The sequence below is a fragment of the Oncorhynchus kisutch genome, linkage group LG9 (genome assembly GCF_002021735.2).
Source record: "Oncorhynchus kisutch isolate 150728-3 linkage group LG9, Okis_V2, whole genome shotgun sequence".
Taxonomy (NCBI): Eukaryota; Metazoa; Chordata; class Actinopteri; order Salmoniformes; family Salmonidae; genus Oncorhynchus; species Oncorhynchus kisutch.
In genome coordinates this window covers 27,914,858-27,928,232 of record NC_034182.2, presented here as the reverse complement: position 1 = coordinate 27,928,232, position 13,375 = coordinate 27,914,858, and the positions used below count along the sequence as shown (strand labels likewise).

Here is a 13,375-nt window from a genome sequence, read left to right as displayed (position 1 = left end):
CAGAATTCTATGGCACGTCATTAAAGTGTCAGACATTGTTGCATTAATGCTAGTTAGTGCTAGTTTGACCACCAGAGGGCATCTTTGAGAAGCATTTGACTGTTTTTAATATTGGCTGTACTAGAGAATTTAAAGCCTTTTTTTTTAAAGAACATAGTATATGGGATTGATTTTAAGAATGTAGCTTAATTAATTGTATTAATATTATGGTGTATTGTTGAACATAATATACTCTATGGGCTTATCAAAGTTCCAGACTGAGATCTCTGCTAGAGTTAAAGTTATGGCCCATTTTATTCAGAGAAATTGGCATAGTAGGCAATGTAACCAATCACAGCCCTCTTTTTACTTGTATCATTGCACATCCTGACCACTTTGAATCCATTTTCACATTCACTCTGTTGGTTATGCTTACAAATTGGATCGTACCTCTAAAAGTAGCAGAGATCCCCACCCACTCTGGAACTTTGATATGCCCGTATATAATATTATGTTCAATAATATATTGAGCAATTTGTCAAATCTAAAACGGCATATTTTCAATATTCATGTTCATATTTTTCAATATTCCTAAATTAATGTAAAAATGTTTTTATTGAAATCAAAATCGTACTTATATTACAGAGCAAGCTGTAAAGCCTATATGACATTTTGTTGTTGTTGTTGCTTTGCAGCATCTACGAATGAAACATTCTGTAGTCTTAAAGGAGGCCTATATGCCCATTTTGAATAACTCTGTCTCAATCGTGCTTTTAGATACAAATGTCAAATATACGTCAACAAGCCTTTCCCCAAAGGACCATTCTATGGATTACATTATCTGAAATCTTTCTTGTCCTGGTTTCGTGAGGAATCACTCCATACGGAGTTGGCAAGACCTGAAACCGACTAACATCCAGGCTAAAATATCCCATTCAAGTTCTCCAATATTGCTCAAACGCACACAGTCAATCACTCACACAGACACACACCTGCATGTGTCGTGTGCATGACCGAACCACACACCACTAACATATGGTTATATTAGAACTTAGGTCAACCGCCCAATGAGCATGCCAGAGTGTCACAGTCACTTGGGACATGTGACCAGTCAAAGGTCAAATGGCAGAGTGGATTCCAGCCAGTGGTAACAACATGGACACTGGATCCAGTCAAGCACAAAGGGGAATATTTGTAACCCTAACAGGAATAACTGTCCTCTGTCACAATGTAACCACCTCATAAACACTGTGGAGGCAGGTACACAGACACATGTAGACAAACCCCGTAGACTGACAGATACACAAAGAGAAACAGATATACTAACAGACGCATATGCACACACATACATCTCTGTATGGATAAGATACACAGCTGGTCAGAACGACCTGATACAGACACAACTTTAATGCTCACACACACACACACACACACACACACACACACACACACACACACACACACACACACACATACATCTCTGCATGTATAAGATACACAGCTGGTCAGAACGACCTGATACAGACACAACTTTAATGCTCACACACACACACACACACACACACACACACACACACACACACACACACACACACATACATCTCTGCATGTATAAGATACACAGCTGGTCAGAACGACCTGATACAGACACAACTTTAATGCTCACACACACACACACACACACACACACACACACACACACACACACACACACACACACACACTCTCTCTCTCTCTCTCTCTCTCTCTCTCCCGCTCCCTCTCTCTGACTGACATTGGCAAGCCTTGTGGTGGTTGGGTAGCTTGTCGTGGTCACGGGTGTGTCCATTCTGGCAGTACTGGCAGTGGCGTCCCGCTGTGTGATGCCGACACTTCAGACATACCCCCCCGCTGCGCCGGCCCGACTGCTGGAACACCTCCATGCTGAACCGACACTTAGAGGAGTGGCCGTTACACTCACACGCTGGGGGTAGGAGAGAGGAGGGGAAGGGGAGGTGGGAGGGAGGGAGGGAATGCATTTCAGTGAAAGCTAGTAAAGTTTACATTCATGATCCAATATGCACTCACTCACACATACAGACATGCACGCACACACGCAGATGCACAAACACACACACACAGTAATGGGGGGGTGTGACTCACAGACGCACGGGTGTGGCTGACTGGGCGTGGCTCGTTGCCAGGGCCTGTCATAGTAGAAGTCCTCACATACGTCGCAGTCTGCCCCCGCTGTGTGGTGCTCACACACACACACCACCCGGTCCGCGTCGTCATGACGACACCGTGAGGCATGCCCGTTACACTTACACCTGCCCCCCACCTGCAGGTCCGAGAGGGCCAGGGGGGGCCGGACAGGGGGGGCAGAGATCAATGGGGAGGGAGGAACTAGCTGGAGATTCCGATTGTTGTTTCTCCTCCTCCTCAATTCCCGCCCCTTGTTGTCCTTCCCCTGCCCCTCAATTGTCCAATCACAGACGCCACCTTCCTGGCACGGACTCCAATGGTGGCCCCCCTCCCTTTTGCGGCCACGCCCTTTTCCTTTACCGTTCCCTCTCTTGGAGGTGTCCATTGCCTGAGTGTCTCGTTCTAAATCCTTCCGGGTCACATTGTGTCCATCCTCTCCCTGACCTCCCGACCCTTTGTTGTGACCCCTCCGCCAGGATTTGTCCATTTTCTCTCCTCTGCTTCTCCCTCGTTTTTCTGTCTTTTTCATCTCCTTCTCCACAAACCCCCAAGCATTGTTGTCCCCATTCACCTGACCAACCACAGCTTTATTCTTCGACCCCACCCTCCACCTCAGAACCCCAGCATCTGCTCCCAATCCCACACCCACCCCCCTATCCTCCGAACTTCCCAACTTAGTCTGTTGGGACTGGGTCACCTGTTGGGACTGGGTCACCTGGTGGAAGACCACCCGTATGTCCGTGGCCGTCACCCAGTCCTGCAGGGTGGGGCTGTAGTCAAAGTCTGGAGAGGAGGGCCTTCCATCCAGGGTGGAGAAGGCCAGAACCATGCCTCCCCGGTGCCTCTGCAGGGGCCGGGGATCCGAGCACAGAGGCTCTGTCTCCTGGTGCCTGGTCTTGGCCACCGTCTGGGCCTGGAGCCCAAAACTCCCGGGGCAGTCGCTGGAGTAATGCTGCATGGGCCTCCAGGTGCGCCCGTGATCCATGGACTTGAGCAAAGAGACGGAGACCGGATCCGACGGCTCCCCCTGCTGGCAGAACTGCAGGCTGATGTAAGTGACCTCAAAGCGCCGGCCCAGGGGGAGGGTGAGAACCCAGTCCCCGCCGTCGGTGCCTCCCACCTGGGCTGTCCAGCAGGTCAGGTTGTAGGGGTTGTGGAGGTCCGTGACGGAGCTGACGTTAACAGCATTTTGGTCCGAAGGTCCTCGGAGGGAGTTGGCGGCACTGACTGGGACACCGTAGGCGGCATTGATGAATTCCGACAGGCAGTGTCGCGGACGCCCATCCAGGTGGTAGCAGGGGTCATGTGGAGAAGTCCAGCTCAGAGGGGAGTGAGAGAGTGAACGGGAAAGGAGGGAAAGAGGGAGAACAGTGAGGACTAGCAGGAGAAAAGAGAGGGAGAAGGAGGGGGGAGGGGAGACGGGCAGGAACATCATGTCATCGAGCCTGTGGGGGAAAATGGTAAAATAAACGATTTTAGGGGATAAAGCGACAGTGAAATCATAAAAGGAAAAGATACTGATGGATTTATATGACTTGTGGTTGGAGCCAAAAGGAGGGGCCTTCTGAGGTAGAGAGACCACCTGTCCCTTTACTGAAAACACCAGTTCGCACCACCACCTTGAACCTTTAACTCTCATATAATCCAGCCAAATCTATCTTCTCCCTTAACCAGGCCTCTTTCAGTGAGTTTTAGATGACTGTATGGATGAAAGCTTATAAAGAGTGGATGAATGTATGGATGAGAGCGTATAGGAAACTAGCGGGTCTGTCCAGGATGACAAAAAACAGCTGGGTCTGAAAGCACAAGCTGGGCGGCATCCATCATCTTTATGGTCCTCCTTTCAAATTCTTCTACCGCCGCTCTGCTCCACTCCGCTCTACTCAACACACATGGGCAACAACCCGAGTTTTGGAGAACCCAATGTGTGGATAGAAATGGAAGGAGAGCGCGAGAGAGGATGTGAGAAAGAAAGTCGGGAGTGGAAGATGGAGGGAAAGATTTATAGAAGAGAATGTGAGAAATGTGTGTTCGGCTTAAAGCCCCTGTACAGCCACTTCCTGGGAGAAGACAAACACACTTATGTACGTCCACGGTGTGAACAGATTTTTTTCCCCCTCGTAAGACGGCCGGTGATGTGCTAAATGTGTTCGTCTGTCAGGAATTGATACTGATACCAGAGAAGGTTACTTCATTTACGCCTGCAGACATGTGCGAACAATGCGTCGACCTTTCCTGACAACATGATCTACGACAACAAACTTTGCAGTTTTATATGAGCTCACACGGATGAGTTGAGGGAAAGCGAGCAAGGATCCCACCCAACACTTCGCTTCACACCAAACAACTTATGAAGAGGCACATTGTTAGGATCCATCTCTTCTCCAGACCCTCCTCCTTCTTTCTTTCTTTCTTCCTCCTCTTTTCTTTCTCTGTCTACTGTGCAGTAAATCTCTCTCTCCTTCTATCCTCCCTTTCTCTCATTCTCTCTCTTTCTTTAGAGTATCTTTCTCCTCTCTCTTATTCCCTCTCCTGCTTCCCTCCTTCTCTACCCTTTCTGTCCCCTTTCCTTCTCTCTCTCTCTTTCTCCCTCTCTCTATCACCTGCCCCCTTCGTTCTGTTCTGGGAATATCTCTAACTGCGTCTAGATTGATGATGTCCTAACAAGCGTTTGACACTGACAGCACAGTCAGCAGGCCTGTATAAACCAACCCCATAGGAGAGGAGAGAGGAGAGGAGAAGAGTTGGGAGCCTCCCAGGGCTAGTCATCCCACTCAATTAGACCACAGCCGGAAACTTGAGGCTTCCCTCAGGACCACAGCACTATAAGTGGGTCTAGGGGGGGTTACAATGAGAGTCGGCAACTAAAACAACCTATATTACTCAACTGACCCCCCCAAAATGAGTTATGATTCCTCCGTGCCCAAAAAGTGGTCCGTCCCAACCTAGCTCTGTGAAATCGGGCAGATGAGGCGTATCAGGCGTATGTTTCGAGTGTCATTATTGGAAACGCCAAGGCCCGGCGGCTGAGGTGATGAGCGGTCCGACTGCGGCCCCTGTCCCGCCGCACCACATTCCGGGGGTCCGGTGTGCGCCCCCTGAGCATTCCACACGTGTTGCAACATATCCAGCTGGGAACCCAGACGTCCCTCTAAAAGCTGAGCCTCATTAATTGATCGACTGATTAATCGAGTCTCAGGTTTCATAACGGCGTCAGAGTTTCGCTGGAGGGGGAGGGGGTGTCTGGTAGGCGATGTATAGTCAGGGCTGGGGATGGGGGGGTGATGGTATATAACAGGGGTTCCCAAACTTTTTTGGTTCATGACCCACCAATTGAGGTGCCTTTTGAGTCGAGACCCACCATAAGGGTTGACCAAAGAATAAATCAAAGAATAAATAAAAAATATCATCTTGGCAGTGGACAGAAAACGCTGTAGTTTTAAAGCTAATTTACTGCAATTCTAGTCATTTTGAGATGGCTAGTACTGTGTTATTATGCTCAAACATTATAACATAATCAATGGGTACCTGACTGCCTAGCTTTTATTTTGCTGATTGTAAATTCTCAAAGATTAGAGGAGTTTATTTTTTAGATAGGTCCATTATTGCTTCTACATACTTTCTATTTGGTTTTAGTTGTTTAAGTTTACACTGAATAAGTATTTCCCAAAAAATAAATGCACAAAAAATGTAATCCCACCGCGGGTTCCGATCCACAGTTTGGGAAACACATGTATATAATGAGAGTAAAGTGAGGGTTAGGGGAATTTGTGGAAGGGGGGTTGAGTGGTGATGGGGGATGTCTGAAATTCAGACTAGATGTGGTTGGTGGGTAAGGGGGAAAGAGGGATAAAAGGGGTAAGAGGGCTAAGAGGGCTAAGGATACAGGCCATAGTGGCGAGGGGGTTGTTTGCCATTCCCCATGGCGTGAGTTGCACTTGTCTCGGGCACATTACCTCGTCGCTAATGAAACATACTGTAGCCCCCATTACAAACTACATGATAGATGGAAGCTCTTCGGAGAAGATCACAGTGCTCTTTAAAGTGCTACTCACCCCCAACCGTCCCCCCAGGCCAAATGCAGACCCCCTCACCCCCCTCTGCTCCGAAACCAGATCGCCAGTCTCGCACCAGGGATGTAACCCAACCACCGGATACCATTTCAACGGTTTTCCTCTGTCGCTTTCCATAAATTCACACGCCTGGCATGCCAGAAGAACATGGTGGATGAGTGGCATTTCTATTTAATTGACCCCCTTTAGTTTTAAAGACAAATAGAAGAGAGAAAGAACACTCATATCCCACATGCTGGACAACATACATATCCATCCACTACAATAACCTTTAATGGAGAATCACAGGAATAACAGTGTTCCAGAGTGAATATGAACCAATCATGGACATAGAACACTATCAACATTTTTTTGTGTTACAGCCTGAATTCAAAATGGATAAAATAAAATACAATTCTCTCACCCATCTACAAACAATACCCATGATGAAAAAGTGAAAACATGTATTTAGAAATGTGAGCAAATGTATTGACAATTAAATACAGAAATATCTTATTTACATAAGTATTCACACCCCTGAGTCAATACATGTTAAAATCACCTTCGGCAGAATTTACAGCTGGGAGTCTTTCTCAGTAAGTCTCTAAGAGCTTTGCACACCTGGATTGTACAATATTTGCACTTGATTATTTTTTAAATTCTTCAAGCTGACCTTTGAGAGCCTTTTTATTTCTCTATTTGGTTAGGTTGGGTGTGATTTGGGTGGGCATTCTAGTTTTTCTATTTATTTGTTCCCAATCAGAGGCAGCTGTCTATCGTTGTCTCTGATTGGGGATCATACTTAGGCAGCCTTTTTTTCCACCTTTAGTTGTGGTATCTTGTTTTTTTGTATAGTTGCTGTGTTAGCGCTACAAAATGTTATGTTTGTTTATATTTTGTTGTTCATCAAATAAAGAAAGATGTACGCTTACCATGCTGCACCTTGGTCCAAGCTCTGTCAAGTTGATTGTTGATCATAGCTAGGCAGCCATTTTCAAGTCTTGCCATAGATTGTCATGCCGATTTAAGTCAAAACTGTTATTAGGCCACTCAGGAACATTCAATGTCGTCTTGGTAAGAAACTATATTTGCCCTTGTGTTTTAGGTTATTGTCCTGCTGAAAGGTGAATTTGTCTCCCCTGTCTGTTGGAAAGCAGACTTAATCAGGCTTTCCTCTAGGATTGTTCCTGTACTTTGCTCTATAAAACAACTCCCTAGTCTTTGCCTATAACAAGCATAGTCATAACATGATGCAGCCACCACCATGCTTGAAACTATGAAGAGTGGTACTCAGTGACGTCTATTCACTCTGTCATTTAGGTTAGTATTGTGTAGAACTACACCGTTGTTGATCCATCCTCAGTTTTCTCCTATCACAGCCATTAAACTCTGTAACTGTTTTAAAGTCACCATTGGCCTCATAGTGAAATCCCTGTTTCCTCCCTCTCTGGTAACTGAGTTAGGAAGGACGCCTGTTTCTTCATAGTGATACACCATCCATTGTGTAACTAATAACTTCACCATGCTTAAAGGGATACTCAATGTCTACTATTTTTCTACAGAGATGAGCTAGTCATTCACAAATCATGTTAAACACTATTATTGCACACAGAGTTCATGCAATTTATTATGTGACTTGTTGAGCACATTTTTACTCCTGAACATATCTGGGCTTACCATAACAAAGGGGTTGAATACTTATTGATTCAAGACATTTCAGCTTTTCAGTTTGTTTTTGATTTGCAGAAATGTCTAAAAACATAATTCCACTTTGACATTATGGGGTATTGTGTGCAGGCCAGTGACACAAAATGTAAATGTAATCCATTTTAAGTTCAGGCTTTAACACAACAAAATGTGAAAAAGGTCAAGGGGTATACTTTGTAAAGGCACTGTAGATACCTAAGTATCAAAACCATTTGTCAAAAAGGGGGTTTGATACCTATGATCTAACTAAAAGTCTTACATAAGCAAATAGTGTTTAAGTGAGGTCAATGATATCTCTGGAGGGAGGCAGTAGGCTGTGCATGGTCTTTAAGCGCAGCAGTCAGTGGGACCAGCTATGTTTGGCTTGAGAAGGTCTGGAAAAATACTTGATGACAACCTGGGCCATGTTTACAGCATAGTCTAACATGGTGGGAGCTAGCTAACAGGAGAGCCTTCTGCTCGTGTTCTCACAATACGCCTCCTGTAGCAATCTACTCTAAGACGCTTTGTATAATCTTTCATTCCTTAGGATTTAGGTGTGAGGAGTTTAAAAAGTAGCGCTGTGGGGTCGAACAGTCTGCTCGGTAAAATCCCACTGCTGCCGCCAGTAGTTAAAATGCTATCCTACTGTGTATTCTCTCAACATGTAGGAAGGGGGTGTTTTGGGGTTCGGAAGATAAGAAGATACTAGGGGCGTTAAGAGAGAGATAAGACTGGATACCCGGGTGTTGTAAGAGGGGCCTATGAGGGTGGCAACGGGGTTAAAGAAGTGGCGTAAAACACAGCGTGTATGCGGGCGCTCAGACGGAGATATCATTCATTTTATAGGGTGGTAAGAGAGGAGTAAGAAACGGGTAGGAAGAATAGGAAAAATAGGACGATACAAGAGTAAGACTGTGACATGTATTTTATTTGTTTATTTTATTTAACCTGTATTTAACTAGGCAAATCCATTAGAACAAATTCTTATTCACAATTACTGACTACACCCGCCAAACCCGGACGACGCTGGGCCAACTGTGCGCTGCCCTATGGTACCCCCAATCACAGCCGGTTGTGATACAGCCTGGATATATAAATGAGAATAAGAGGCAGGAGTTGGATAGGATAGGATGGCGCTTTGGAGGGGTTTAAAGTAGTACTAGAAAGGGTGAAGGGAGAATGGCTAATAACGGGAGAATATGACGTATTAAGAGGGGTCATGGGTTGAAGTGTGAAAAGAGGGTGATGCCTTCTGTTACCTGTCAGCTCCCCTTGCCACCGTTCCACTCTGCGGTCTAAATCGGTGTCTTTTGGGGCTGTGTATCGGGAGCAGATGAGCTGGATTTGGCCTTTCTCACACGTTTTAAAATTCCTCGTCATGGGTAGCAGTGTAGAGCACTGTTCAGCCACAGCCGAACAGCACCGATCTCAACAATACCATTGGAATTCAACATGCAATATGAAGGCAGAGGAGATAGCGTGCTTTGTAAACAGTGTGTTATGAAATAATGTAGTTGTGATGCTGTATTTGATATTGTTGTCTGATACACGTACATTAGACTGGCTAAGTAGCTATAGCAAAAGGAGGAAAGAAAGTGACTTAGTAAAATAGCACGAGGACGTGCAAAGAACAGAGTAGGCCTAGGATAAGAAGTATAGGTCTGCTATGTTCAGCTCAAACAACACTGGTCCACAGTGGATTACTTCTTTCAAGAGCCCATAACAATATGCATCCCGTGTTTTAAGCCTCCGCCAAGCACTAATGACCCCTAAATACAGTCTATCTGATTAATTACACATCCTACCACTCTCCCACTATGAAACTGAACCTGACACCTGTTTGGGCATGTTTATCACAGCTGACAAGTAACGCATTTGTTAATTTCCAATTGTCCTTAGCCCGTCCGAAACACAACACTGGGCATAGAGACCCGGGAAGAGGAGAAGAGAAACGCTATGTATTCCCCAACGGCATTCCTGCCTGCTCCCGCTGCAACCCAGCGTGATATTCCACACGGAGCGGATTCCAAGAGCTGTTTTAGGTGTAATAGTCTAATTTTAGTGGGACGGTGAGGGAGGTGCAATTGACAGACTGCACAGAATGGATTATCCCCGCTGCCACTCGTATCATTAGCTAAAGGCCCATGTCCTGTACCCCTGGTTCGCACCTCCAACGCCCAGCTAACGCCTGCTATGTGAGCCCCTCTGTCTAAGGTCAGGAAGAGAAATGGAGCGACACAACAGAGATTACTTACATTGAAAAGCCTTTTCAGACACCTCAGCTTGGACATATGTAGGGGTTGAATAAGAAAACACACGCCCTAAAGGAAGCAAGGCTATTTCTCCCAATTTCACTGTTTTCTTTTCCCACGCTGTTTCATAAATTATCACACAAGTCGGCAATGCGCTAACCCATGGAGGTTTCGATTCAATGTCGATATTGAAAAACAGATGGACATGAAATCCTTGTCCGTGATTTCATCTTCAAGTAACGCCATGAAATGAAAGTGAAGACCATTTTACTAAGTGGAAGACATAATTTTGGAATTCACGGTAATTAATTGCAAGTCACAGAGAAACGAGAAACAGAATCCTAGAAAAGTAGATTTTGACCAGCCATTGATTTAAAATCGGAACATGCCTATATAAGTCAAGTCAAAGCACGCAGAAGAAGAATTGGACGTACGCTATTTTGTTTGATTTAAATTCAATTGACCGAAGATTATGACAAGATAACATGAACATGTTAATTAAATCCCCCTCGAAGCATTGTTCATGGAGTCAGGAACCGAGATAAAAATGTCTTCAGATATGGGCAGCCTGTGTTGACCTTGAACTCGCTAAACGAAAAATATTGGAGACAATTCGAGAGACCATATGCGTTTGGAATGACCGTTTGTCTCATTAGAAAGAATAACATAGAAACCTAATAGAGTATTTTCTTGTTGCAAAAATGTATTATTATTATTTATAATTACTATGAATAAACGTATTGTTATGAATATTCTGATTTTCATATTAATACATTGCATGCTCATTTAATTTCCAACCTAGCCAATTGAGAAAAGTTTAGGAAAATATTATATTGGCTATATCCTTAAATGTTCCCCTATCTTAATTAAATCATTTGAAACCAGAGTTTTATCCTGGGGTGCACCCTGACTTAGACAAAAGGGTGTATAAATGAAACGCCCTTCAAAGAACATTTATTGGATTGCTTCATTTAGCACAAATAGTTTTGGCAAGAGTCCTTTATGTGCGGGGCCAAATTGTCTATAATTGCCCACTCCAGTAATTTACTCAATTTGCTGCATCTTGCAGAGACGAAACCCCGATGTATTCTATACTCTAAACATGCTGGGTTGTTTGGATGATCATATACACATTTAAGTGTTATCATGTTTCTGGTCATTTTCGTTTCCTTTTCTCGAAATAAGTATATTTATCATTGCTGTTGTCGCTGTAAGAAATACACAGGCCCATAGGCCTATCCCTGTTTTCAAGAGAGATATGCGATATTCCCGATACCTACAGACATATTAATAATAATAACAATAATAAAACATAATTGGATTTAATTATGTCCAATGTAATTGTAACATAAATAAATGAGAGCCCAATTGCAAGTGCCAATGATGGCTTGTGTTTGTCTTAAAAAGTGGCGCTGGACTGCTTAACACAATTCCAATCATCCACTTGATTACTTAGATATCGGGGCGGCAGGGTAGCCTAGAGCGTTGGGCTAGTAACTGGAAGGTTGCAAGTTCAAATCCCCGAGCTGACAAGGTACAAATTTGTCGTCCTGCCCCTGAACAGGCAGTTAACCCACTGTTCCTAGGCCGTCATTGAAAATAAGAATTTGTTCTTAACTGACTTGCCTAGTTAAGTAAAAGTAAAAATAGTCCTAAAGATAATACTGTCAAATCTCTTTAAATGATTCTCAATCTAATACTTCCAAAACATTTGTTTTCATAAATAAACTCTCTCTACTAACTGAACAGTGTTTTTAAAGAATTGTAACATTTACTAAACGCAAAATATGTATTACCTTAGGTTAGGATATTCAGATGTTAAATAAACAAAATAGTCTTCAATCATAAAATAATATTCTAATAAAAATGGTCACAGGCTAATTTAATTCACACTTTTGAGCAATGCCACTATCATATTCAGATATAAACCTAGGCTATATTCCCACGAAGAGAACAGGTGTATATCAAATCAATCTTCAATAACAAATGTGTAAATAATCCGTTTGATACAAAACGCTGACTGTAAAGCTTACCTACCCATGGAGAGTGAATATTGAGCACTTGAAGCGCGAACTTTGGCACGCTCACCGGGTCCAACTAATCAACTTGTCAATGCCTGTAGTCCTTCCATTCTAAATTTAAAACAGGTCCACCAACTTCGTGAGAAAGAACCAACAGCAAGAAAGAAATATACACATAAAAATATAAAATATGAGAACACTCACTATGTGCGTCTCAATTCTTGATCTCCCTTCTCTCGCCGCGGTATTTATTAATATAGGCGATGCGGTCTTTATTAATATAGGCGCGCAACACGTTGACAGTTATCCGGCGGTGCTGTGCTGTGCGCATGGTGTGGAGATCCAACTCGCTGCAGTCCGCCTCCGTAGGGGGCGTCCCGTCCAGTCCTGACGTCAAGACGCTGCCGCCTCTCAGCTTCAACTCACATCTGCACAGTGCTACAGTGCAGGGGGAGTCCGTTTGGCATTTCAAGTGCATTACTGGCAGGCAATTTGAAGACACAGACAATTGAGACAAAGTGGCCTCAATTACCGAGAAGTTCATCTTGCTGTCGAAGACTTCAATCCGCTGTAACAATATTTGTTCTCGTTTTCCAAACGTGCAATGGAAAAATATTGTAACCACATAGGCTAGTAGGGGAAGCTCTTACATGCGGTAGTTAGTAATAACTTAGCAGATGAACTAAAGCAGATACAGATGGGAAGCATGAAATAAAAGAGAATGGATGGATGGTGACGGGATGGAGGGAGGGCGGAGAAGCGAGTGCCTGAGGGAGGAGAGGAACTTTCCCAGAGAAGCCCATTAAACAGATTGATGACTTCCCTTAAGGAATGTTTCCCCAGGTGTGTGTGTGTGTGTGTGTTCAAGTAGTTACTCGGAGTAGTTTAGAAATGCTGTCATTGGAAGGGTGACAAGGTCAATAAAATAAATTGGGGGGAGAAATCACTATTACATTTTGGCAGAGTTTATGTAGCCTAATAAAGACACTATACACTGCCAAACTCTCGGTTAGCTGGAGGAACATTGTTTTTCTCTGAAAGCTTAGTCGATTTAGCAAAGCAAGTCTATGAGACAGAAGCTGTTAAGACAGTTAAGGCGACAAGTACTAGGGACGTAAAATCCAATAGTGTGTGTGTGTCCGATATACTGTGAGAGGGTAGTAGCAGGTGCACGTGTCCTGCCAAAAATCTGTACCCT

At 44.2% G+C, this 13,375-nt stretch overlaps 1 protein-coding gene across 1 annotated transcript; it reads right to left on the bottom strand.

The window, feature by feature from the left end:
- Positions 1–1,218: 1,218 nt before the first annotated feature.
- LOC109897014 (netrin-1-like) lies at positions 1,219–12,512 on the bottom strand. The gene is made up of 5 exons (XM_031831353.1): positions 12,382–12,512; positions 12,190–12,288; positions 2,122–3,608; positions 1,754–1,942; positions 1,219–1,271 (listed from the first exon to the last, which is right to left on the bottom strand). The coding sequence occupies exons 2-5, from the start codon at positions 12,195–12,197 to the stop codon at positions 1,219–1,221; spliced, it is 1,737 nt and encodes a 578-aa protein (XP_031687213.1). The 5' UTR covers positions 12,198–12,288; positions 12,382–12,512.
- Positions 12,513–13,375: the final 863 nt, after the last annotated feature.